This window comes from Cercospora kikuchii (genome assembly GCF_019650295.1).
Source record: "Cercospora kikuchii DNA, contig_00004, whole genome shotgun sequence".
NCBI lineage: Eukaryota > Fungi > Ascomycota > Dothideomycetes > Mycosphaerellales > Mycosphaerellaceae > Cercospora > Cercospora kikuchii.
Window position 1 is genome coordinate 3,383,615 of NW_025408585.1, and position 25,257 is coordinate 3,408,871.

A 25,257-nucleotide genomic window follows, 5' to 3' on the forward strand; every position below is an offset into this window, starting at 1 on the left:
CTTGCTGCTGTCCGTCTTCCAAAGACGTTCTGTCCTCGCATGGCACTTAACCGTGAATACCTCTGAATGCAACTACCTCTGAGTGCAACCGCATGTCGCTAAGCCAATCAGCAAAGCTTTTCATGGATCGAGAGCCAATCTAGTTAGGCGCTTGCACTCAGAGGTCGTTGCATTCAGAGGTATCCACGGTTATACCCAGAGTCCTACTTTTTCCGCAGAACGACAACCTTTGCTGTCACTCCAGCACCTTTTCGGTAATCCATGCTATCGGTGCTAACAATCTGCACTAGTCCTTCACGCTCCAGGCGTTGCACCTCAGCTTCAAATCCGTGAGAAGTCCAGATATCATCCAGCACCGTCCCAGCGATGATCCCGCCTTGCTTGGTCACCCTCACGAACTCTGCGAAGGAAGGTACAGGTCCAACATGTCCATGAGTCCAGGTCCCGATGCAGAAGATAATGTCGTACTGGCTGTCCTCCTTCTGTACTGGCTTCGACAGATCGGCGGTCTGAAGGTCACGATATACACCAGTCTTCCTGGCCACTTTCAGCATGCCCGGTGAAATATCAAGGCCGTCTATTGTCTTCACGCCAACTTGGCTCAAAGCCACACCGGACAAGCCAGTCCCGCAGCCAGCATCCAATGCCACGCCATCTATCTTTCCTCCAGCTTGTACGACTGCCTGTGCTGCTAGGGCTGGAGCGACATATTTCTGAGCTTCTCCCAACACATCTGCATCGAAGCTTTCCGCCCAATCGTCGTAGAGGGCGACAAGATCGTCGTTGTTCTTGCAGTTGTAAACGCGAGTCAAAAACTCGTTCCCGCCGGTGTTTGTGGTAACGGTATGGGACATATTGGGTATTCGTCGGTCGCTTTTCGTGGTCAGAATTTCCTTTTATGGTCAAGCAATGCGATGTTCAGCCTCAGAGTGAACGAACTCAGAGCTGTGTACCCCTCACTTCTCGGCCGATTTCGGTTGAGGGGTGGGTCAAGACATCATGCCCGAAATCAACCGCTACATCACGACATGTCCCTGCTCGCTTATTCACTCAGCATGAGGTTGGAACAATACGCATGAAAGCTGTTGCGTGTTGTATTGAAACAATTCGGTTGATCAGCCGCTGATGATCTGGGTCTTGGCACATCACTTCCCTAACACAAACTTGACGAGCCTTAGCCAATTGCTGACTCGTATTGAGGCACATTTATATCCAGCTAACCGTGCGATGCACAATATTGCTTCACGGATATGACGCCAAAGCCAGCTTACGTTCCGCCTGCTGGCATTAGAACTCCGCTCGAAGACTTCACGGAACACATAGAGCGACACTATGAAATCAAGATCTCTAGCTACCATGACCTACACAATTTCTCTGTCAATCGCATGAACGAATTTTGGCTATCTTTCTGGAAATTCGCTGGTATCACGGCTTCTCGGCATCCTACGACTGCTGTCAATGAGAAGCTTCGCATCGATCAAATACCACGTTTCTTCGAATACGCAAGACTCAACTTTGCTGAGAATCTGCTCTGTGGCAACGATGATGATCTTGCTATCCTCAGCATCAGTGAAAGGACTCTCGACTCGCCTGAAAGGTATACATGGAAGGATATGCGAGAGATGACAGCAAAATTCGCTGCAACTTTGACGGCCGTTGGTGTGAGTCGAGGCGATTATATGGTGTCCATTGGAAGTAATTGTGCCCGATCATTGGGAATATTGCTTGCTGCTGCATCCATTGGCGCAGTGATCGCCAACTTTGCAATGGATATTGGTGAGAAGGCGTTGAAGGATAGACTCGAGCAGCTTCGACCGAAGCTCATCATCGCCGAGACGGAATACGCATACAACGGGAAGACTCACAACATCGAAGACAAGATTACAAGGTGCTATCTGACATCCTCCAAGAGGCAGCAATGTGAGCTCATGACGATCGGAACGGACACAAATATTGCATGCCAGCACCGCAAATTCGCAGACTTCGACGCGCTTGGAGCCAACGCAAAGCTGATATTTGCCCAGCTTCCTTTCAACGCCCCCTTCCTCGTCATGTTCTCCTCCGGAACGACCGGTCCTCCAAAGGGCATAGTCCATGGACACGGTGGCCTGGTTCTCAATGGGATGAAAGAATTCCTCTTGCACCACGGCTTTGGCCCGCAAGATCTCTACATCCACTTCAGCAACATTGGCTGGACTCTGTGGAATATCTCTCTTGGAGCGTTGTTCTGTCGGACACCTATGATTCTATACGACGGGTCACCTTTCTACCCTAATCCCGACAGTCTCCTTCGCAAGCTATTCTCGCATGACATAACAGGTTTTGGTGCAGGACCACGATATTACGCCGAACTTCAGAAGCACAATGTCAAAGTGACAGACTACGCAACGGAGTTACATTCAATCTACTCCACCGGCGCAGTCCTGACCTCTTCCCTCGCAACCTGGCTCATCGAATGCTTCGGTCCAAATATTTGCCAGATACAATTCTCTGGCGGAACTGAACTCTGCGGATCGTTCTTCTATGGCACACGGTCTCTTCCTTCTTACCCCGGCGAATGTGCAGTCAAAGCCTTAGGAATGGACATGGATACCTTCGACCCAGCAGGGCAACCCGCCAAACCTGGTGAACGCGGAGAATTAGTCTGCAAGAAACCTTTTCCGAACATGCCGGTGATGTTCTTGAATGATCCAGACAAGAAGAGATATCATGCAGCGTATTTTGAAGGATTCGAACACGTCTGGACACATGGAGATTTCGTGAGAATGAATCCAGAAACTGGAGGGACGTATGTGCTGGGCAGAAGTGATGGCGTGTTGAATCCTAGCGGAATAAGATTCGGGAGTGCAGAAATATACGCTGTACTGGAGAGCGAACAGGTGAAGAGCATTGGAGTAGTCGATGCTTTGGTGGTGGGACAACAAAGATCAGATGAGAAATATCAAGACGACACAGAGAAGGTCTTGTTGTTTTTGAAGTGTACGGAAGAGGCACAATCGGGGACAATACATCCACCTGCGAAGGTGACGGAGGTTGTCACCAAGAAAATCGCGAGCGATCTGAGCAGAAGACACGTTCCACATTTCATCTTTGAGATGGACGAGATTCCATACAACGTCAATGGCAAGAAGCTCGAAGTCCTGGTCAAGAAAGTTATCAACGGAGGTCCAGACGTGCTCGCGAAACTGAAGATGACGGACGACGAGACGAGAATGATGAAGAGCTATGTCGGATTCTACGACATCGATAACGTTGACAAGATTGGGTCGAAGCTATGAGAGGCTAGTGACGCATTAGGACAATACAGCAACGTCTGCACTATGCAGACCAAGAGCAATAAGAGCTTGCTGTGGCTTTGAACGCTTCGTGACGTTGGGAGTGCCAATCAGAGCTTCACAATGCGGGTAGCTGTCTGTGTCCATGAAGCTAGCCAAGAAATCACCTCAAACCCGAGGACTCAATGTGCAGACTCGAACAATCGCTTCTCAACAGCAAGCCACGTCAGCATGGAACGACCGCCCGAACTCCCCGGGATACATATCAGTATGCGTGCTGAGAGCTTATCGAAGAGCTGTCGACTTTCGTCTGCGGGAATGGCTTGGCTGAATTTGTATATATCAATGATCACCACTGCTAGGCGCAGACTGTTTGACTCAATCTGCCCTTCTACACATTCCGACTTCTGAGCCTGCACATATACCTCGTTCAATCTGGGACAACGACCAGGGCAAGCTTAGCGCTCGTAGGGTCTCTGCAGCAAGAGCAGTCTCTTAGCTGACCAGTCACAGAACGATACCTTAGAACGACATGCCAGGGTGAGCAAAGCTTCTGAATTCATGACCCCTTCCTGCAAACTTTGCAAGCAGCGAGCGCGAGCCTCATCTGACATATTTCTTTCTTGTCGACCAGACTGTCCGTCAGTGAGGACTGTGAAGACAAAATCCACAAACTCAAGCTTGGAAAAACGTACCGCTACATCACCTGTAAACTTGACGACACAAATACCGTCGTAGTCGAAAAGACTGGCGCACTTGATGCCTCGTTCTCTGACTTCCTAGCCGACATTCCCGATGACGAGGGCCGCTTTCTCATCTACGATTATGTTGGAAAAAATGCAAGCGATGGCAAGACCAGACCAATCAAAGTGCTGTTCCTGAACTATAGCCCCGACACACTCAACGTGATGATATGTCAAACAGAGCGACGACCTTCATTTCACTTATTGCCGATGGAAACCCTGGTCGTCTCACTGATTTTCTGTGGGTAAATGGCCCCAAAATGCTAATCACGAACTTTTGCAGGACAAGATGAGATACACAGCTGCCGTGGCACCTTTCCGGGAGAAATTGGCAATTGGAAACCGTCAGGGAAATGTAGCAGAAAAGGCTGAAATTGATTTGGAAAGTCTCGCTATGTAACATGACCACTCAAGTACTTTCAGTAATGTCGTTCGGGTTGGGCAGTAAAAGAGGAAATCTACAAGTGGGAGAATCTATGAGGCACCGCACCCAGCACTCAAACGGTCCTCCTCCCACATGCAAATCGAAGCATCAAACTTTCCCGCGGACCGCTGCGCCACCTCAGAAGATCATCAATCGTGATGATCTACAAGTCCTCATCATCCTCGTAATCCTCTCCCCGGTAGTCCCTCGCCTCCTGAGCGATACGCTCCTGCACGGCCTTAGCTCTCCACTTACACAGCTCCTTCTCCTCTTCGGTGTCATGCTCATGATAGTTGCACCACATCAAGACCCCGTCCGAAATCGCGTCCTCCCTCGTATGCTTCTTCGACTCGCACTCATGGTCGCAAGGAGTGTGGGGCGAACAGTGGTAGCACGTCAAAGCGGAGATGTGCTTGCTGGCTCGCAATTGCATCTCTGCCACGAACTTCATCGGAGGATGTTCGTCGCCATAGAGCCTGACAGGGTCTGAGCTCGGAACGTCACGCGAAACCGCGGTATCGACGATGAGTCTGCGGAGTTGGGAGTTCTCTGGGGTCTTTTCGTAGGCTTCCCGAATCTCCGCGCCTGAGGGCATCCTTCCGTGGTCGATGAACTTGATCTGAATTGTTTCGAAGATGCGTTGTCGAAAGCCTCGAGCGCCGATGTAATCACCGAGAAAGTAGCAATCGAAGAGCATCTCGAATCCCCATGTTGTTGGCTCATAAGGGTTGAAGGATGTCATGCCAGTACTCGGCCAGGAGAGAGCGATCTTACAGGTGTTGATGAAAGTCAGGAAGATGGCGAAAGATCGTGGATTGAACTCCTCGAGCTTGACCGTTTTTTCTTTGCTCTCTTTGAAGTCTCTTTTCAATGCGCCTGCAAGGTAGTTCGAGTGCGCGCAGACTTGCTCGCGCGGAACTGTGAAGGTCTTGATGCCGGACTTCTCATTGCCGACGATGATCTTGACAAGTGTGGTATCATAGATCTCGTCCATATCGAACTTTGGAAGAGGATCGTGTATGTGCCCCTCGAGGGCAGCTGTGCTTGTCCTCAGCTTCTTTGCTGGTGGTGTCGGACTCGACATTGTTTTTGGAATGCCGTCTGTGGCTCCAGTGTTTGGATGTGATTCTGGACTCTCGAGCTTTGCCTGATGTAGTCTGCGGAAAGCTGGCTTCGTGTTTGTGTAGTATTGATGAGAGATTCAGAGAGGAGAAGGACAGCAGTACTTGTATCCTTCAATATGGAGAGCAGAAATTAACAAGAGAACATAGTGCTTGTGCGGGAGGTGAACAGCCACTCTGATGCACAAGACATAGAAAGACACGATTCACAATTTTATGCACGAGCCCCCAAGAGCACATCACTTGCGAGCAGGGCCAGACAAAGCCCTTGTGCACTGCCAGCTAAATGTGTCAAGCAAGTAACAAGTCTCAAGGTCTTCGGCACCAACCACGCGGACAAAGAGAATATCCTCGCGCGTCAGTAACTTGTCCTTGCGCTGGGACCGCGATGCTGCGATACAGCGCATTGGGGGTCTTAATGTGTCTCATTCCGCGATTGTGCAATAGTGACTTGCTCCGAGCTGAAGTGTACTCCAGACTGCCAACATAAGGAGAATGCCGAAGCGGCTGAGGAGAGGTAAAAATGTGCATAATCGACACCAAAACTGGTGATCATCCCTACGGAAAGCCCAAGAAACGCTTCAACGCAGCAGCACAGAAGAGCAAGTCATATACAATTGAGCTTTGCCGCTGCAACCTGATTCAATGCAAGTCATCATTAATACCTGTTGGGCAACCGATATCCATGCCCCTCCAATCTTCTACAACTGGGCATTTCCATCTTCTTCGCCCTATCCAATTTGACCTGGTCGGTGTAGAAGAAGCCCATAGCCTCGTTCGCTAACCGCTGACGTTGGCTCTGTTCCCACTCGCACTCCGCGTTCAAGTTGATGATGTATTTCCTCTCGGCCTGCTCATCCAAATTTTTCCATTTCTTCACAGTAAAATCTCGCACTTCGGTCGGGTTCACCCAGTACGGCACTTTCAATTTCCCGCTTGTGTGTTGTTCGGTGTGAGGGGGAACCGCTGCGTCAAACCGCATTGATGGTCCACTCGGTTGCCCTGACCCCGAGAAAAAGCTGCTGATCAAGGGCAAGATAAAAAGCAGTAGAAGCGGTAATAGTCCTTGCAATGCCTGGAACATGCTCGTTGGCCCTTGTTGCGCCTCTTCATGATTATGCGGTCTCCTTCGGGGCCGATTCCCTCCAAATTGGTGTACACGTATCCCAGGCCCACCTCCAACATTGAACACGAATCCTGGCCCTCCAAACCCTCCGCCAAAAGGTCCCCCACCGCCAAACGCGCCTCCTCCGCCAAAGAATTGTCGGAACAGCTCCTCGGGACTGATTTCTTCTTCAAACATGGGTCCCCTCCTCTGCTGCGCGAACCCACTGAACGGACTAGCACCACTCGATGATGCTCCGCCCCCACCGGCGCCCATTCTCGACTCAGGGTCTCCTCCGAATCGATCATATTTCGCCTTCTTGTCCGCATCGCTCAAGATCTGGAAAGCGCGACTGACCATCTTGAACGCTTCATCTGCGCCAGGGTAGCCATTTTTGTCCGGATGCGTGAGAAGTGATAGTTTGCGATAAGCCTTTTTGATCTCGCTGTCGGTTGCCGTGGCTCGCGAGGCTTCAAGGCCGAGAATATCGTAGAAGTCTGTGGGTCCGCAGCGTTTCACTCGGATCACTGCGGCTTTCTGTTCAACGGTGTAGGCGCGGGAGGAGGAGCCATCGTTATGTGTGTGGTGGCCGTTGGCTTGCGCCTTCTTCTCGGACATGTTGGTATTGCGGCGGCAGTCGTGGGCGCAAGGGCGCCGGCGGGTGCTGGAGGTCGTGCCACGGAGAGAACTTAGGTCATGCGTTGGTGGTAGGTTGATTCGGGTGTTGTTCTGGAATTCCGATGTTTGTTGGTGAAGGCGGGCGTTGTTGACAGATCAGCCAGAAAGTCGAGAGGGTCCATCGCTTCCGCCGAAGGTGGGCCTTGATCTTGTCGGCGTATCGTTGCTCCGGCGCATAGCATGACATCAATAACCACTTTCCTTCACTTCATCCCAGACATCCACTTTGCATGTGAAAGCCTGTCTTTCAACCTGAAGCCATTGGACCGTAAAAGTCGCGTTGATATCCGAACACCATCCATACTGTCGACGTACACAATGCCGATGCCCGGCGAGCTACCAAAAGATGCCGAAGAGGCCAAACAAGGTCTCTTCAGCTATGCCAAAGCATGGGGTGGTATGTCTATGACGATCTTGTAGCACATTATCCATTGCGCATATGTTGACCCAAATCCAGAGAACCCACTTCCCCCGACCCTTCTCGCAACTCTCATAACGGCCCAACACCTTCGACCCTTCCAACCACTTCCCATGCTCTTCCCACCGATCCTGCTCTTCTCCTCCTACCTCAACGTACAAGGCTTCAAAAAGGACAGCGCTGGATTGATGGGTGCGTGGTCAATGGCATACTTTGTTCTCGCGAGAAGGAGACAAGTCAAGTTGAGCCAGAAAATCACTGCGAGAGGAGTAACCAGAGGCGTGACGATGGGCTTCTGCGCGATAAACGCTATTGCTGGAGGTTGGGCGTACTGGAAAGGGAATCGTGATGAGAGGAAGCCGCTTGTCGGGGGAGAGTAAATCATCCGGGCTTTCGAAGGCCGTGTGTGAGGTGGAGCTAATGTCCTGGACAAAGGAGAAAGTTTTGCAGGAGCGTCAAGACCGAGGTCAACAGCACATGATTGCCGGCGGGACGAGATATTCCACGGATTGCGTGCCAATGAAGCTCGTGTACAGTATGTATGTTAATGTAAAAGTGATTGCTGGCTAACGCAAGGCTCGACTTTCAGGTGTGCACCTCAAGTCATCCGAAATCTTGCACAATGGCTTTGTGCCTCATCACGCTTTGTCCATACATTGGTGTCTGGACTATAGGCCTATGCTTGGTTGTTCGCTTTTTCACTATGCCATTATGCAAGTTGCCTTTCTTCGGATCTGCGCAATTCACACAATGCTCGGCTATGCATATACTTCAGGACTTCAGGCTGCCTCCAGCACGAGCACCTTCTCAAACTAAGTCAAGCAAACTGTCCTCTTCGAGTACCAATTGTTCAACTTACCACCACGAGACTCTACAGACCTTCTGCACGAAAACCGACAGACTCGATAACATAGCTGCTGGACAGCTTCAGAACCGCAGCCCAACTGAACCTGAACATCGACACAGTTACCATCATGCCACGCAGCTGGATCAACGTGAAAGCGCTGACTAAGAAGTTAGCACCCACTCCTTCAAATCGTTTCCAAGCACTCGCCAACTGCGACGATCCATGGCAGAATGGTGACCGCAAGTTCTGCGAAACCTGCCGCACGACTGGCCACACAGAAGAAGAACACGCCTCCATTCCTGATCCCGGCGCAACAACGAGCATTCAGACCCTTCCAGCAGAGCTACGGCTTGACATTCTGTCCATGCTTTCTCCGACTGAAATTCAGCGCTTCCGTGGCGTGTCCAAGGACAGCAAAGAGCTCATCGATGCACCGGACAACAAAACCGCTCTCTTTCCAACTCGAGAGAAGTTTGAGCAGCAATATCTTGCGGACAGTAACTACTTCCTAGGCTCCCCTGAAGAACCCAGTCTGCCTCGTTTCCTCTTCACCTTCTTATCTCGAAGAGGCCTCTGGAAAGACAACCGGCATACACGCCTCTTGATTCAAACAGCAGTCCTCCAGTGGAGCGCTAACTGGTCTCGCAAGGCTAAGAAAAGGGTACAGATTTCGCATGTAAGTTCGGCTATACACTTCTGCAGTTACTTGACAAAGATTGGAGAGTGTTTGGTACAGGCGTACATCGATGAACATTGCCCCGAGCTCACAGCTTCCATACACGACGGTTGGGCACGAAAGATGCGTGACGTCTATAATCACCATGTCTTCATCGCACATATCGATACGCCCGAAAATTTTGTCGGTCTGCAATACCTGATTTCAGAGCTCGGCTTGCCACTAAGCCGCGAGCAACTTTTCCAGTGGTACATGGACATCAAGGCGCACAGGGAACCCTCACTCCCCACCTACCCTCCTTCCGTCATAGACAAAAGCGACGGTAATGGTCTTCTCCGCATTCCGCTCTCCGGCGACCCATGCCTTGAGAAACCCGAGTTCCCCATTACTTCCGTCATCTATTGGGACCAAACGCCCGAAAGTTTCAGAAACCACAGCAATGAATGGCTCACCCATGTTGATGGCCGTTGCAGCGCGTGGAAGTTGTCCCAAATCCTAGGAGAAAATTTCCCCAAGTTGATTTGTGGAGTGGGAATTTGTGTGAAGACGAAATGGGCTTATGACCTGATCACGAAGGCAAAGCACAACAAAAAGATCCCTCTGACAGATTGGCAGAGAGCTGCTATACTCGAGCAGCTTTACTTGTGGTAAGGTTGCAACGTACTGATTGGAGGGATCAGATATGATGAGGAATAGCTTGTAACATAGAATGGCTTAGAGCTCATTTGTTTGAATAGGATCGGAACGAAATGTTCGCACTTCAAGTTCACACAATCTCTGCTTCCGGTATTCGTGCCTCTGGGCCTGTGACTGTAGTGACTTACGCTTTGTCTAAGCATTTGTGCCCAAGTTATGTTCGCGTACAACTGACCAGTCAACCTTGTATGGACAGCATTGTTTATTTCTCCTTTGTGCCTGAGCTGTGTCCGCGTATACCTGAATTGTTTACCTTACATCAATGGCATTGTGCAGGTTCTCCTTTGTACGAATCTGTGCTGTCTACACAAGACCCGCATATATAGGTCCCTTGGTAACGTTACATATGCAATTTCTTCAACTTTAAAGCAAGCCCACAGACAGCCCCGAACGTTCTTGCACTCAACCGAGCTTCCACGTCAACACTGCAACACAACAAGACGCCGCTGGACGGCTTCAGCAACCACATCGCAACCTCACTCCGAGTCACTCGGAGCATCCACAAACTTTCCGCGATGGAGTTCATACCACGTAACTTGTGGGATCTACTACCCTTCTCTGACAACCTAGAACAAGAGGCTGACCCACTAATCTGCCAGATTTGTGGCGCTACTAGCCATACAGAGGAAGAGCATGCCGCAATTCCTACAGCAAGCGCAACGACGACCATCGAGTCACTCCCTGCCGAACTCAAGCTCGACATCCTGTCCCGCCTCAAATCCAGAGATATCATGCGCTGCCGCGACGTGTCTACAGACTTTCGGGAGCTGGTGAACGCCCCTGAGAACGAGGGAACGCTCTTGCGCAAGATCCAAGAGCGCGAACACAGTCTGGTGGACGTCCAGTACTTTGCCGGTACGCCAGAGGAACCAAGTATGCCTGCCTTCATTTTCGCTTATCTTGCCCGGCGTGGCTTGTGGAAAGCGCTGATCCACACGCGAATCAACATCGACGTCGCAGTCACCCAATGGGCTTCAAACCATTCTCCTGCCGTGCGGAGAATCGAACGCGAGACCAACCCCCAGATGATCATCCCACAAAATGGCTATCTGCCAATGATTACGTGGCTCCTTAAAGTTGCCAATGCGTTGGTACAGGCCTACATGGACACACACTGTCCGACTTTGACAATTGATCCGCACAACCGCGTGACCAGGGATCTGTATGGCCATGAATATCCGACAGCATTCTGCGAAGTCGACACAGTCCAGCAATTCCTCGAGGTGGTCGATACTCCTATATGGAATGTCTTGGACACTGACGCCGAACTCAAAAGATGGGGCTTGAAAATCGACCGTGACGAACTCCGTCAGTACTACCTTGACATCAAGGCACGCAAGGAGCCTAAGCTTCCTCCACGTCCATCGAACATCAACAAGAGCGACAGCAGTGGCCTCCTTCGCATTCCACTGTCCGGGGACCCATGTCTCGAAACGCCAAAACTTCACGTCACTCGAATCGAGCATTGGCAACAGGATCCTGAGATTATGGCCGGCCTCCCAGCTGGGTTTCTATTCAAAAAGGATGGTTGGTTCCGCCATGAGGAACTGGAAAACGCCCTGGGTGTAACGCTTCCAGAGCTTGGACTGCACGGAGCTTACTGTGTTCGCACGATATGGGCTGTCGACACCCTCCGCAAAGCCAAGAAAGGGAAAGTACTGTCGAAGTGGGCGAGGGCTGCTCTGTTGGACGAACTATGGCTGTTTTAGGAGGACACGAGACCTAAAAATGGCGCCAACAGATTTCTTGACATAGCTGGTCGTGCTTCGACGATCGAGCCCGCTTCGGTCCAGACACAACAAGGATATGGGTAGTGTTGGCTGGCCAACATACGGCAGGCATAGGCTCAGTTCGGCACGAGTCTAGGTATCTACTTCCACTCTACGAGCTCGGCACTAGGGTACGGAGTTACGTGTTCTAAAGCAGGGAGATTAGTTAGAAGGGCATAGTTGTAGTCTCGTTTGGAGCGCGCGGTTCTGCATCGAGACTACGACACGCACATAGCTGCTACGAAAATCAAGTACCCTCCTCGATACTCCTCTGGTTCTTACCTTCGATTCCAGAATACCATGCCCTCTAATGTTGACCTTTGCAGCGTAGTAGCTGCCTCCGGCATAGTGCATCGCCTATACTTACGTAGGGCATTCCAATCCTCCTCCGCCTTGCGACCTACTCCTTCGATATCTGAGGGCAGCATGCTCTCAGGTGTGGTTTGGGGCTATAGTAGCGACTTGAGAAATTTGAGAGAGTGCTTGCCGAACGACTCTATGTATGATTAGTCTCATTGCAGAATGCCACAGTACCTAGCACAGTCATTGTACCCAGCTCCAAAAGTTCCGCACGCGGCCGTTTATGTATTCAAAACCTTTTCATCAAACTCATATCCTCAATGTCCGTTGACTCCATTCACGATCTGTTCCGGAACCTTCTTCACCTTGTCCCAGCCCACATTGTCCAACTCACTCTCAAATTCCTCCTGAATGGTGATGACCTGCTGCAATTTCTCGCGATCCAGCTTCTCGCCCTTGAACTGCGCCAGACTCTTAGCTGTGCGGATGACATTCTTGATCTGGCGGCCGTTGATGTCAGCTTGCGCTAGAGCTCTGCAGCCTTCGTCATCCACGATATCCTCGTCTTTCAGGAAATGCTTCCAGATCTTCGTGCGGCTGTCGACAGTAAGATCGTTGTACTTCAGTGGGACGTGAATGCGGGATTTGAAGGCATCGTCGAATGTGTTGACTCGGTTGGAGGTGAGGAACAGAATCCCTTCGTAGTATTCAAGGACGCGGAGGAATATGGAGACAAGGCTGTTGCGTTCCATGTCGTGGAGAGAGCGGCGTTCGAGGAAGACGTCTGCTTCGTCGATGAGGAGGACCGCTTTCCAGGTTGAGGCCATGTCAAGAATCTTGGTGAGACGTTCATCGAGGCGTTCGGAGTCAGTGCCAAGATCACCAGAAGAGACCATGTACAGTGGTCTCTTGCAGAACTCTGCGACACTAAAAGCAATTGGTGTAAGTAATAGTCACTTTCTCACATGTGGTGACTGGGCCGGGGCTTCCACCTATCAGTTTACTTACGTTTCCGCAGTCAAGGTTTTGCCCACGCCTGGAGGGCCGTGAAGGACGAGAACCAGTCCTTTGCCCTTGCCTTTGACAATGTCATCGAAGTCGCTACGTTGCTGGACGTGGTTCGCCACGAGAGCTTGGACGAGATCCTTTTGTGCTGAAGGAAGGACCAATTGGTCGAAGCAGTTAGTGTTCCAGGCTGGTGGCAACAGCTTATCGACGAAGAACTCGAACCAGCGTTTCTCAGTAAAAGAGAAGCCACGAACCATGGCGTTGGCGAGGAGGCATTGATCGTCGGTCATCGGGTCAACATCGAGCACATCGATTGGCACGAGCTCGGTACCGATATCCTCGTTGCCATCGTCGTAGTCGTCGTAGTCGTAATTGTAGTCATTGTTGTTGGCACGACGTCTCTTCTTACGCTTGTCTTCAACCGATTTGAATGCGTTCACAGTAAAGGCCCGATTAGCATTCAGACGGTGATACGTCTTGACATCGACCACGACTCGACCGTCCACGTTGTACCGACTGAGTCCGCATGGTGTGTGTTCGAGAGCAATGCTGGCGTAGCGCTTGAAGTGCATACCAGCGAGCTCTTCGAAGCGTCTGCCTCGAGCCACAAGCTGCTTCTGAACATCCTTAGGTACGCTGTGAAACTTCATCGGAAAAGCTTCCAGTCCATCAATGCGCTGCGCTCCACCGAAAGCAGCAATAAATTGTGCGCCGTCTCGAGTTCCGAAGTCTTCTCCGTCAAAGTCGACGAATTCGGTGCTCAATTGCAGACCTGGAAAATTGCCGCAAACGTACTGGTAGCTGTTCAGACGGAATGCTCGTGGCTGGCCGAGTACTGTGCCATAGATGAGATCGCCAGGGCGGAAGATCGTCCAGAGATGTTCATAGGACATCAGCCCTTGCTCACGCAAGTTATCGCTCTCTTCGATAACGTCTTTGAACTCCTCATGGATGAACTCGAGCAGTAAATCAAGGTGAGCAATGGCATCCTCATCTTCGAGCTTCTCTCCAGCCGCTTCCAGCTCGTCTTTGTAGTGAAACAGGACCCGGTAAGGAGCATCGATGGTAATCTCTTTGGTGTGGAACGAGATGCCTGGAAAGCTGTCGATAGTGTCCCGAAGAATGTCCTTCAGGTGTTGTGAGTTAACCTGCAGACTGGTCTTCTGGACGTATCTGTTGTCGTGGCTCATGTGACGAACGAGGCAGAGCGCAAACTGACTCCACCAGTTGACTTGGTCTGGCACTTCTTCATCGACGGTTTCTGTGTAGAAGACCTTGCCTTGCTCGGTGTGCTTCTTGTCGATATGCCTATCAGGGGTCAGTATTGGGTAATGTACAGCGAACGAAAGACCTACTTCAACGAGGCTTGCATCTCGCCCTCCTCGATCTCTTTGAGCTTCTGTTGCTCTTCTTCGTTCAAGTCGGGGTTGTCGACAATGGCTCCATCTGCAGTACGTCGGCCACAAGAACTAGAGGCAAGCATTTTGCGAGGGGCTTTACCACCAGTGCTCTTGCGAGCGGTCTGCTTAGTCCGCGCCATGGCTTCACGGCGAGTAACAGTGACGGTCTCTGTAGGGAAATTGTGGTAGAAGAAGATCAACGATACCCTTTGTCAGCTCGATTGAAGCAAGGGGGAGTGACAAACAGAGGTGGTCGAAGTGAACAACGGGTAATACTTATATGTGAGCGTATGTGATGTGAGGTAGTGGCACGGGCTGAGCAGGAAGGCAACAGAGGTCCGGCTCGATGCATGTGAAGCACCCAATGAATGGTTTCAATTTACGGCACACGCTCCACTTTGTGCCTGGGAGATGTGGCGAGCCAGTCGAGCATTGTGAGTCGAACGTGAGCTGGCCAACCAGAGCGAGAAGGAATCATCTCATGTGCTGCAAGCTTGAATTGGAGGGCGTACACTGCATACAGACACCGGTCTCAAGCTTATCGATAAGAACTGAGGACTTTAGGCAGGCGATGGTGCCTGAGAAGGATCACCGCTGCACGTGCGTGGCCGGTCTTAGCGCCAGGTGAATGGTCGAAGGAAGGCATCCAGGCTTGCTCGTCTGCTTTGCCATCATCACGGCCATTGCTTGCTTCATCTCCTTACGCAACGCGTCGTATAACGCCGGGCTTCAATGGTGGACTCGATGTCGGACTGAATGCAGCCTAGAGGATGAAGTACACGAAGGCAGCAATGAGTTGGAAGCTGGAAGAAGCTTGTGTTGATGCCTCAGGCCACAATATCAAGACCCACTTTTCCGCTTCCCTTCCCATCACTTCACACTTCACGGCACTATACAAAGTGTTGACTGCCCCATGACTCGTGGGATAGCAGAAGAACCTTGGAAATTTTCCATGTCCACTTTGAAATCTGCTGCCAGCCATCGAATTCTCTTCCTTAATCTAGCGCAACAATAACAAGAATTGCTACCCTCACGTATCCGCTTGAAATAATCCCTTTGTCTTCTCATCCTGGATCCCAACAACATCACCTCTCTTGGCTCGAGCATCCGTCATCGCAGCAATGACAGCCGCCCCAATCCCAGATCCATCCTCAGCGCTTGTAATAGTGATTGGGTCTTCTTTGCGGTCTTCAGGCCAGTCAAGTACTTCTGCCATTGCTTGAGCCCATCGAGCCTTGAACTTTGGATCTGTCACAAAGTCAGCAAAATGACTCATGTATGAGGATACCAATGCGCATACGCTTATTTGCCACGCTCCCGTCTGCTGCAATATGGCCGGAAGTAATGCCTTTCTTGCGACAAATGGCAGCAACGCCACAACTGCACAACCTGGCTCCTCTAGTGGCAATTACTTCGGCCAGACGTCTTGCGAGCTCGAGCTCATCGTCGGAGATCTCGATACCGAGCTGTTTTTGAAATGCTTGCCGTGTCTCTGCGCGATCACTGGAGTCGTCATCCTCGATGAGAGAAAGGAAACCAGTATCGAGCACATATGGTTCTTTAATCTTGCCGCCATCTTGGCCCTTGAACACTAGGCCTTCTTCATATAGGTCAACAATGGCGAGCCTGAACATCTCACCCATGTAGTGCCCTGCACTGAGCTTCTCGAATGTCTGCTCTCCTGGCCTCGGCGAAGCCTCGTCAATCTCGAGATCATACTTGTTTCGTGGCAAAATATGATGGCCGTTATCGAATGCCCCATACTCACAATTGATAGCCATCTGGCCATCAGCAGGTAGATCGGTCCCTTTGAGTTTCGGTATTGATCCAACGTCTTCCATGTAAGCGGCATTGCATCCCGTGCCAAAGATGGCCCCAATCATGGTCTCCGAATCGTGATATGATGACGCGATCATTGCTCCGGTCGTATCGTTGATGAGAGCCACCAGCCGTATTGGCAGGTTTCTCTTCTCCAGAGCTCCCTTCAGCTGAGCCGCGACATCTTCTCCCTCGACACCAGAAATATCAAGACCTTTCGTCCACGTCTGCAGGACGCCGTGATCGACATACCGCTGGGAAGCCGGATATGAGAATGTGAAGCCAAACGGAATGGGCTCCTCATTGGAACTGCCAAGCTCGTGCTTGTCAATGAACTTTGCCAAGCAGTCGGCGACGTAAGACCATAACTGTTCAGCGTTGCCACTTTTGATATCGTCGGAAATTCTGTACTGATCCTGAGTGACATCAACATCATGCTCGCGTCCATGAAGCCCGATCCAGCAGACTCGCAAATTCGTGCCACCGAGGTCCAAAGTGAGGTACGATCCAGTCTCCTGCCCAGTTGGCCATCCCATGACCCAGGTAACATTCATGGGCTGTGTCATCGATCAACTTCATGATGTATTAGCTTTGCTTGTTTGGCGTACAATGTTCTGTTCATCTCGTTGTAGTCCTGCTATGTTTCAGCACAGGAAGAGAGTACTCGTCTTGCTGATCCTTACCGTCTTCAAGTTCCTCCTGGAACCTCGCCACTATCTGCTTCAATCTTAATGCTTCAATGGTAAAGTCACTCTCAATCCGACTCAAGTCTTGTTCGAGATCGTCTGCTTGTGCACCTCGAGGTGCGGTCGTTTCCGCCGTGCGGCCATGCACTAGGGTGTCAAATGACATCTTCAGTGCGGCAAAATGAGATGCAGGAACGTGAAAGAATGCAAAGCTGTCTCACTCCATGATGACAACCTACCTTTATCCGAACGCTTCTCAAAAGCATTGACAAAACCGGCTGCCTCGCGGCCACATGCTGCGGCACGCTCACATTTATTGTTGTTTGACGTCACTATTCGAGCTCCTCGGTTCAGGATGAGCAGAGACCGAAGGTGATAGTCGTAAGGTCAGCCCACGTCCTCGCGAGCTTCTGAGATATAGGAAATCTGGCTCCACCAAGGACTGTCTGCCATGACCAGAGACTTCGTCACAGGCCGAGTTGTTGACGAACCGTAGAAAGTCTTGGCTAGAGCGGCAGCAATCACGCATCCCGCATGTCTGTCATTGAGAACTTGCGCGACAACTAAGTGTTCGGAGACGCGTCTGCTGAGCGATTCGAGATCGAAATGGGCAGGCGTGGCATTTGCAGCGGTGGTCGCCAGCCTTAGTCAAGCTAATGACTACTGACATTCGACGGGCACTTCCGTTCATTTGAGGATGACAAGCCCCATTTTGAAGTCTTCTGGTAGTTGAACGGCGCCCAGAGGCATCTTGGGAGACACGGAATGAAGACACGGACAGGCTGTGAAGTACTGTTGTTCAAGTACGGAAGCAGGCGCAGGCGCAGGTGAAGGACGGAGGACGGAGAACGGGAAAACGGGATGAGTCAGCACGCTAACTTGGCTGCTTGCCAAAATCTTCTCCTGCGAAAATCCTTCCATTGTACCACACACCACAACGACAACGAAATTTTCCTGCTGCATCCAGCCGGCATCTCGCCTGCGCAAGCGACATCAAAAAGATGGTTTGCAGGCGGTGGATCGGAGTGTTCGCCAATTGCGAGATAGCAGAACCGACCAAGAAGGTGAGCATGGCAAAACCTTCACCACCCAGCACCACGAACACCACAATGATGATTTCCATACAATTTTTTACTATTTCTGGTACCTCTAATGTTCAAAGCCTTCTGGGTTTAATGCATTCAACGGACTTCTGAACCCACCAATTTCTCCTACACGCTCTGGACAAGCACGGCTTAAGTGAAAGCACGAAAAGCTGACTGGCGTAGCTCTAGATCTCCCCTAGGTTCGGCATCCAATGACAAGTGGTATGCACGATCTTTCATCTCGTCGTTGCAAGGCAATGCCGCGGAGAAAGCTCGTGTCCTCCTCGTATCTGCGAAGAACTAATCAGGGCTTCCTCATGTCTGACGATGATTACTACCATCGCGAGAGCTCATTCCGTAATCACCCTTGGCGGTAGTGCACTGCACTGAGCTCGAAGTACTATGCATATCGGAAAGCGTATGCGCGGAGGAGACACCACGGGCTACCTGCTCTCATCCACGACCGGTGCGCATCGTGCGTTGCCGCGTCGATGTTGCGCGACCTGCATTGCATGACATGAGTTGCATCAGGTCAGATTGCAACAAGCACCTGCCGTAAAGCGTCGCAGAGTTTCCATTGCATCAGGACAGCATTAGCCGTACGAGTATGGGGACGTCGCTGCATTTGGATAGCGCATACATGTTTCACCGCTGACGTACAACTACCGCTTCGCATGCCTTCGCGACGCTCGATCCACGTGTGAGGGTGGGAGCCAGAAGCGTGAACCCATGGCCATCCTCATTTCGGAGGATAAAGATCCCCATGGCGCTACGGTTGTCGGCACTCCATCACAGGCGACGCTTCCGGGCTGCGTGGTCGCTATTTGCTGTGGACAGCGTCGAATTATGATGGTACGCGCGGCGTCTCAGTAACGCAGCGTTTATCGCATTGTGAGTCTGCTTTAGCGCTGGTTACGTATGCAGTGAGGATGCAATGGAAGGTGAAGCAAAGAGTCAAGGCCGGCATGCCGGTGGAGGAGGCGGGAGAGAATCGAAATGTTCGAGCCCGCCGCTTACCCGCAGAACAAAGAAACGCACCAGCATTGATCTTGGCCATCTCTTGTGCAGCTGCCATCGCACGACATGCACGACATGCGATCGCAACTGTGCCACACCACGGCCGCGCGCTTTGGCGCCGTTTGGCAGAAGCGTCGGCGTCAAGTTGGACGCCCGCTCTGCGATCTGCAGCTAAATGCGGAAGAAAACAGACAAGCTCTCGACTTGGAACTTGGCTCTCACGGCAAGGCTTCGCACGAATCAATCTAGACGCAGACCTGCGGAGTCGACGGCCGTGCTGCTTTGCTCTTTGCATTCCACATCGGCTCGGCCAGTACACAATGTCGCCGTCCGCCACACCGCAGGCCCCAGTCACGCGCGCGGCGTGCAGGCGACACATGCCAGCGACGGCGACGACGGTGATCAAGTACACGTAGACGTCCCACATGGTCGTGGACGAGCAATTGCCTCGCTACGCCAGTTTCTGCAAAGCGCAGGCGAGACGACCAGCGCCCAGCGATCAGCCGTTGTGTCGCGCAGGTCCAGCCCGTTGCGCACCGTTGTGCAATTTCTCGGATCCACTTGATTGGGTGTACCTCTTATTAGTCGTTTCAGCCTCCCTCTCCTCGCACGCCCCCCGTTCACTCCAACGACCCATCCGGAGACACCACACATTATACGTTGCTGTCCTGCAGTGACGCTCACGCTCGTTCACCTGCACTGCATTCTCACCACAGTCACTCATTGCAAGAAAGCAGCAGTCACGCGCCGCCTTCACGAGCGTTTGCACGGCAACCGGCTTTTGTAAACAGCCAACCCAGGGGTTCGACAATAGCTTCACCCACGACAATCAGACAATCAGACGTCACCATAGTTGCGCCAGCACGCCTCTGCCGCGCACAAACCCCGCGATACAGTCCAATTTCTCCGATACCACGATCAAAAAGTCTCACATCGACACTCTCACCTGTCAACAACCGCCAGCATGCGATATTCTTTGGGAGCCGCAGCGCTCTTCGCAGCGACAGTTACCGCCGACTTCTGCTCCGAGGGCAGTGTTGACGATGGTGGCAACTACTATTGCAAGTGTGTCAAGGCCATCACATACACCGGCGTGGGTGGTGCGGGTTCTTACAACAAGATCACGAACATGGACAGCTCGTCTGGCGCATGCTCCAGCTCTCCAAATGGATACTCCGGAACTCTTGCGCCATTCGACGAGGAGGTCTCGCTCCACCTCCGTGGCCCACTGATACTGAAGCAGCTTGCAGTATACACTCCTAGCTCTTCCTCCTCATCTCCCACTAGCTATTCGCGACGAGCAGTCCATGAGCGCCGTCACATTGGTGGTGCACATGGACACGGACACCATGCCCACCTTCACAAGAAACGGGATGCCGCGCTGGGCGATGTCGTCAATGCCATCATTGATGGCAAGGCGGTCTCATGGCTGAACAACTACTCTGGAGAGCCTGCCGCCAGTTCGGGTGCTTCTGCCGCCAGCCCGCAAGTGAACAACGCGCCTGCCGCCAACAGCGCGGGCACTGCCTCTGCTCCAGCCACTGGCGCCAGCAGGGCGAAGTCCAGCTCATCGAGCAGCTCCAGCAGCAGCAGCGACGATGACGATGACGAAACCTCGACTGGCGAGGGCTGGAATCGTGTCGCATACTACAATGCAGAGAAGCAGACCGCTGATGGTCTCGTGTTCCTCAACCACGAGGGTGGCACTGCCGGCTCCGGCATCTTCGACTACAGCTTCGGTAACTCGCTGTCGTACGCCAGTGCAGATGGCTGCAGCGGCGCAGGCTCGCCACAAATTCTTAAGGATTGTACCATCCCGTCCAAGAACGAGGTGGTTGTCATGAGTGACAAGAAATGCTCCGAGGGCGACGACGGATGTGGCTACTACCGTAACGGTACTGTTGCATACCACGGCTTCGACGGACCCAGCAAGGCTTTCTTCTTCGAGTTCGGCATGCCGGATGATGGAACCACCACTGCTGACATCTACAGCCCAACCAACATGCCCGCCATCTGGATGCTCAACGCTCAAATCCCACGTACTCTGCAGTACGGAAAGCCAGAGTGCTCCTGCTGGACCAGCGGCTGCGGTGAATTCGACATCTTTGAGGTCCTCGCTCCTGGTGACAAGCGCTGCAAGTCGACTCTGCACGGAAACATTGCCGGTGGCAGCAGTGACTACTTCGAGCGTCCCACCAGCGGCACCATCAAGGCTGCGCTCCTCCTGTACAAGGACAACATCCACGTCAAGATCCTCGACAACAACACCGACTGCTTCGGCAGGACCATGGGCAACACATTTGTCGACGAGATGGTCCAGTCCACCGCTGCCCAAGACCTGCAGAACCTGGTCTCCCTCTTCCAGCTCAGCGGGTGAGCGCACAAGAGTGTTCAATTTGTGATATGCTCTTCGATCGCATCATCAGCATGCATGCATGATAGGGAAACCAGCGGGAGTTTTTGACGGCGTGTCCTTCATATTTTGAATGAAAGCCTCTTTGGCTACGGCTTGACTTGTGGGTTTGCACGGACTTTATTGACTTCGGGTGGGCTGTTCATTGTCAGGCATGTACAGATGCTCCTGGCCATGCTTGTGCTCTCGTGAGTGAAGTAGTGCGACGGGTCTACAATGTTTAGTATAGATCAGCCTCGGCGCTGTACCTTGGGCAGGACACAGATAGCCTGGTACAGATGATTGATTTTTTGTTCTTCAACGCGCTCGGCGTCTCCGTTCGTTGATGCATGCTCATCGTGTAGTGCGGCCTGACAACACTGTCAGCCATGCTCGAATGTGTGATGATGGTGGATGGGCGTGGTCGGTGCGAGCATACGGCCGATGCACCTTGGCCGCAAACAGTGCCTCGGCATCGAGAGTAATCTGCTGCCGTGGCTGTGATGGCAGTCTGGCTCATCCTGCAGTCCCTTCACAACACTCGCCCGTCCGCTCTCGCACTTCTTTCACTACACTTCAAACACAATACCGCATTGAAACGCAGATTTGGCCCAAGCCCGCAGGTCGCAAATTCGTGAAAGAAACACTGCCCGGATCGCACAGACGTCAATTCGTGAGATCCCTGTCGCTTCTCCGCACAAACGACGCCATCCGTTCAGCGACATGCGCTGATAGCGCCGCTGTGACACCGCCGCCCACCGCGCCAGCGAGCAGCATAGACACCGCCAGTCGAGGGCGCACACGGCAGACGGCGTGAGGGAGAGGACAGAACGGCGCGCAACATGTCTGGTGCCTCTCCGCCGAAGCCTTGGGAGCGAGCGGGCGCCGGCGGCTCTTCTGGTAGGTCGCAACACCTCGGGAACGAGTCTCACGGACTGCATTCTGACTCTTGTGTAGCCGCAGTACCCAGCTCAATGACTTCGACAGCGGCGACACCGACAGCGACGGCGACCAACACATCTTCTGCTGCGGCACCCGCATTACCTGCGCGAACAGATGCACTTAGCACCGTCGCAAACCGAACAGCGGCGAATTACTCGACAATGAACAGAGCGTCACCTTATTCATCACCATATGGAATGGGAGGAATGGGTACCATGGGAGGGTACGGCGGATATGGATCTTCGTACAGCTCGCCATACAGCCGCTTCGGCGGCATGGGCGGTATGGGAAGCATGTACGGCGGAGGCATGTATGGAGGCATGGGCGGATACGGCGGCTATGGCATGAACGGTGGCATGTATGGACAACCTGGACAGATTGGACCCGACGGCCAGCCGATAAGCTTGACGCAAGCATACAGCAACAGCACACAAGCCACGTTCCAGATGATTGAGAGCATAGTCGGAGCCTTTGGAGGATTTGCCCAAATGCTCGAGAGCACGTATATGGCCACGCATTCGTCCTTCTTTGCCATGGTCAGCGTGGCAGAGCAGTTTGGAAACCTCAAGCAAACGCTTGGCTCTGTTCTGGGGATCTTCACAATCATGCGATGGATACGAACAGCCATCGCCAAATTGACCGGCCGACCGCCCCCGGCATCATCGAAAGAGCTGACGCCAGCCAACTTCGCTCAATTTAGCGGCCAGCCCGGCCCAGACGGCCAACCCGTCGCGAAACCAAGCCGAAAGCCTTTCGTGTTCTTCATCGTCGCGGTCTTCGGCCTCCCTTGGCTCATGGGAAAACTCATCCGAGCCCTCGCAGCTTCCCAAGAAGCGCAACAACAACAAATGATGCCACTCGACGCGAATGGCCAGCCCACTCAACCCCTCGATCCCTCCAAACTCGACTTCTGCCGAGTTCTGTACGATTATACCCCACAGGCCCAACCCGGCCAAGCCTTCCAAGAAGGCATCGACCTCGCCGTAAAGAAAGGCGACCTCGTTGCCGTTCTCAGCAAAACCGACCCCATGGGTCAACCATCCGAATGGTGGCGCTGCCGAGCCCGAGACGGCGGCGTTGGTTACCTCCCATCACCTTACCTAGAGACCATCCAACGCAAGCCACAACAGCAGGCCATCATGGCTAAGGGCTCGCAGAGTCAGCCAGGCAGCGAGACGAATTCGCGAGTCAATACGATGACTTCTCACAGTGTTGGAAGCCGAGCGAATTCGATGAAGATTACAGACCGCGAAAAGGCGGAGGAGCAGAATGTCACCAAAGATTTGCCTCCGGCGATTAAGGGCAAGCCGGGAGATATGGGAATTGAGAGCTTTCAGAAGGGAGCCTTTAATTCGTGAAATAATTCCATTAGATTGATTGGATGAGTGTATGAGCGAGCGTCGTATTTTTATGTATTCATTTGAGGGACGATGGTCTTTCGTGTATAGGTTATGGCATTCTTTCTGGTTCTTCACAAAAGATGGATTTGAGGGTTGCATTACTTCTTAGCCAAATGTGCCGCAATGGGATGACGATTTCTCCGTTACATTTGGTCAGGCAGCTGAAAAGTGGTTAAACTTCACAGGCACAAATTCTCATTGTAGAAGAACGAATTTATTCGTGCCTGCTACATATCTCGATATCCCTGCAGAGCATTTCCTTGATACGTTCGCGTGATCACAGATATGACCCGCCAGAAAACTTCCCAGCGAAGCCTTGAGCTTTGTTTAACATTTCTCTGCGCTGTGTCGCAGATATTACACCTCCGCCTATGTCTTTTTCTCGGTCGAAAGCGCGTTTGCTTGGGTCGTCTTCTAATTTCTCTGAAGAGCCGTTCGCTTTGGACTTCTGAGAATGCTGCTCCAATAGTGAGGGGCCGCGTTTTTCCTGAATCCGAGGTTAGTAATGCGATGATCCAAGACTTTTGTTATAGTCGAACCTACGTTGACGATTCTGTGCGCTTCCTCATCTTTTCGTGCTTTGGCACTTTGTGCTGCGGAGGTTTTGTTCGAGGCAGCGCTGGTGGTCTTATTGGTATTGCTACTACTGCTTATACCCATCATTTCGTCTTGCAGTCGCTTTTGCTTTTGTTCGGGTGTTTCGTGCCATGTAGAACTGTCTGTTTCGCCTTTGTGAGCGCCTTTGCCTGCGAATTTGGTTGGGCGGGCTTTGAGCGGGTCCAAACGTGCGGCGAGATCGTCTTGTTTGGGGGGCATCATCATCCAATCGTCACGTTTGGGTTTGCTAGAGGTGAGCTCGTCGTTGTGGTCTCCATGGGAAGGATCTTGTGAGAGTGATGTGCTTGGTTTCGGGTCAACTGCGTTGGGTAGGGCTGGGCCATACCCGTCGTCACTGTCATCGCTGCTGTCCTCTGCTTGTTGGTTTGGTGGTGGCCCGGGAGGTCGCTCGTCGAGAGGCGCTGGAGGAGGTGCTGGACCAACTACTCTTCGAGGAGTCGCGTCTTGTGTATCCGGCTCTTCTTGTGCTGGAGGCAGTGCAGGTCCAATCTTCCTTCGCTTTTCTGGCTCTTCTGGACTTGCAGCCCGTTTTGCGCCGGAAGTCGTGGCAGCTTGTCCTTCCGCCTCCCCCTCCTGCTGTCTCTTCCTCTTGGCCAGCAAGTGCGGCGGCAGGTCTGGAGTCATGTCCGACATCGTGCTGGTTTGTTGTACGGTAATTTTGGCGAGGATGGAGGATGTGGTGAAGTGCGCATGTGAAGGTGGAGCTGTCGTCAGCGGAGGCAAGCCCGCCCGCGCTGCTCGACCACCTCAGAGCTCGCAAGTTCACTGCCCACCCATTGCGTCGCACGACATTGGCAAAGTGCTTTGCTGACTCTGTGAGGTACTGGAGACGGAGTCCA

General features: G+C 52.3%; 12 protein-coding genes across 12 annotated transcripts; 6 read left to right on the plus strand and 6 right to left on the minus strand.

The window, feature by feature from the left end:
- Positions 1-203: 203 nt before the first annotated feature.
- On the minus strand, positions 204-854 carry CKM354_000754500 (uncharacterized protein; the record flags this gene model as incomplete). The annotated part of the gene is made up of 1 exon (XM_044802897.1): positions 204-854. The coding sequence occupies one exon, from the start codon at positions 852-854 to the stop codon at positions 204-206; it is 651 nt and encodes a 216-aa protein (XP_044658832.1).
- Positions 855-1,250: 396 nt separating this feature from the next.
- On the plus strand, positions 1,251-3,278 carry CKM354_000754600 (uncharacterized protein; the record flags this gene model as incomplete). Its single annotated transcript, XM_044802898.1, has 1 exon — positions 1,251-3,278. The coding sequence occupies one exon, from the start codon at positions 1,251-1,253 to the stop codon at positions 3,276-3,278; it is 2,028 nt and encodes a 675-aa protein (XP_044658833.1).
- Positions 3,279-4,605: 1,327 nt separating this feature from the next.
- On the minus strand, positions 4,606-5,526 carry CKM354_000754700 (uncharacterized protein; the record flags this gene model as incomplete). The annotated part of the gene is made up of 1 exon (XM_044802899.1): positions 4,606-5,526. The coding sequence occupies one exon, from the start codon at positions 5,524-5,526 to the stop codon at positions 4,606-4,608; it is 921 nt and encodes a 306-aa protein (XP_044658834.1).
- A 695-nt stretch (positions 5,527-6,221) lies between these two features.
- On the minus strand, positions 6,222-7,286 carry CKM354_000754800 (uncharacterized protein; the record flags this gene model as incomplete). Its single annotated transcript, XM_044802900.1, has 1 exon — positions 6,222-7,286. One exon carries the CDS (start codon positions 7,284-7,286, stop codon positions 6,222-6,224), a length of 1,065 nt encoding a protein of 354 aa, XP_044658835.1.
- Positions 7,287-7,664: 378 nt separating this feature from the next.
- Positions 7,665-8,144, plus strand: CKM354_000754900 (uncharacterized protein; the record flags this gene model as incomplete). Its single annotated transcript, XM_044802901.1, has 2 exons — positions 7,665-7,743; positions 7,804-8,144. 2 exons carry the CDS (start codon positions 7,665-7,667, stop codon positions 8,142-8,144), a joined length of 420 nt encoding a protein of 139 aa, XP_044658836.1.
- Positions 8,145-8,738: 594 nt separating this feature from the next.
- On the plus strand, positions 8,739-9,938 carry CKM354_000755000 (uncharacterized protein; the record flags this gene model as incomplete). Its single annotated transcript, XM_044802902.1, has 1 exon — positions 8,739-9,938. One exon carries the CDS (start codon positions 8,739-8,741, stop codon positions 9,936-9,938), a length of 1,200 nt encoding a protein of 399 aa, XP_044658837.1.
- A 560-nt stretch (positions 9,939-10,498) lies between these two features.
- CKM354_000755100 (uncharacterized protein) lies at positions 10,499-11,692 on the plus strand (the record flags this gene model as incomplete). The annotated part of the gene is made up of 1 exon (XM_044802903.1): positions 10,499-11,692. The coding sequence occupies one exon, from the start codon at positions 10,499-10,501 to the stop codon at positions 11,690-11,692; it is 1,194 nt and encodes a 397-aa protein (XP_044658838.1).
- Positions 11,693-12,369: 677 nt separating this feature from the next.
- CKM354_000755200 (uncharacterized protein) lies at positions 12,370-14,600 on the minus strand (the record flags this gene model as incomplete). The annotated part of the gene is made up of 3 exons (XM_044802904.1): positions 12,370-12,979; positions 13,061-14,368; positions 14,416-14,600. The coding sequence occupies 3 exons, from the start codon at positions 14,598-14,600 to the stop codon at positions 12,370-12,372; spliced, it is 2,103 nt and encodes a 700-aa protein (XP_044658839.1).
- An 890-nt stretch (positions 14,601-15,490) lies between these two features.
- On the minus strand, positions 15,491-17,130 carry CKM354_000755300 (uncharacterized protein; the record flags this gene model as incomplete). Its single annotated transcript, XM_044802905.1, has 4 exons — positions 15,491-15,708; positions 15,761-16,835; positions 16,887-16,912; positions 16,962-17,130. The coding sequence occupies 4 exons, from the start codon at positions 17,128-17,130 to the stop codon at positions 15,491-15,493; spliced, it is 1,488 nt and encodes a 495-aa protein (XP_044658840.1).
- Positions 17,131-20,030: 2,900 nt separating this feature from the next.
- CKM354_000755400 (uncharacterized protein) lies at positions 20,031-21,443 on the plus strand (the record flags this gene model as incomplete). The annotated part of the gene is made up of 1 exon (XM_044802906.1): positions 20,031-21,443. One exon carries the CDS (start codon positions 20,031-20,033, stop codon positions 21,441-21,443), a length of 1,413 nt encoding a protein of 470 aa, XP_044658841.1.
- Positions 21,444-22,300: 857 nt separating this feature from the next.
- CKM354_000755500 (uncharacterized protein) lies at positions 22,301-23,758 on the plus strand (the record flags this gene model as incomplete). Its single annotated transcript, XM_044802907.1, has 2 exons — positions 22,301-22,358; positions 22,416-23,758. 2 exons carry the CDS (start codon positions 22,301-22,303, stop codon positions 23,756-23,758), a joined length of 1,401 nt encoding a protein of 466 aa, XP_044658842.1.
- Positions 23,759-24,077: 319 nt separating this feature from the next.
- CKM354_000755600 (uncharacterized protein) lies at positions 24,078-25,051 on the minus strand (the record flags this gene model as incomplete). Its single annotated transcript, XM_044802908.1, has 2 exons — positions 24,078-24,287; positions 24,344-25,051. 2 exons carry the CDS (start codon positions 25,049-25,051, stop codon positions 24,078-24,080), a joined length of 918 nt encoding a protein of 305 aa, XP_044658843.1.
- Between the last annotated feature and the right edge of the window lie 206 nt (positions 25,052-25,257).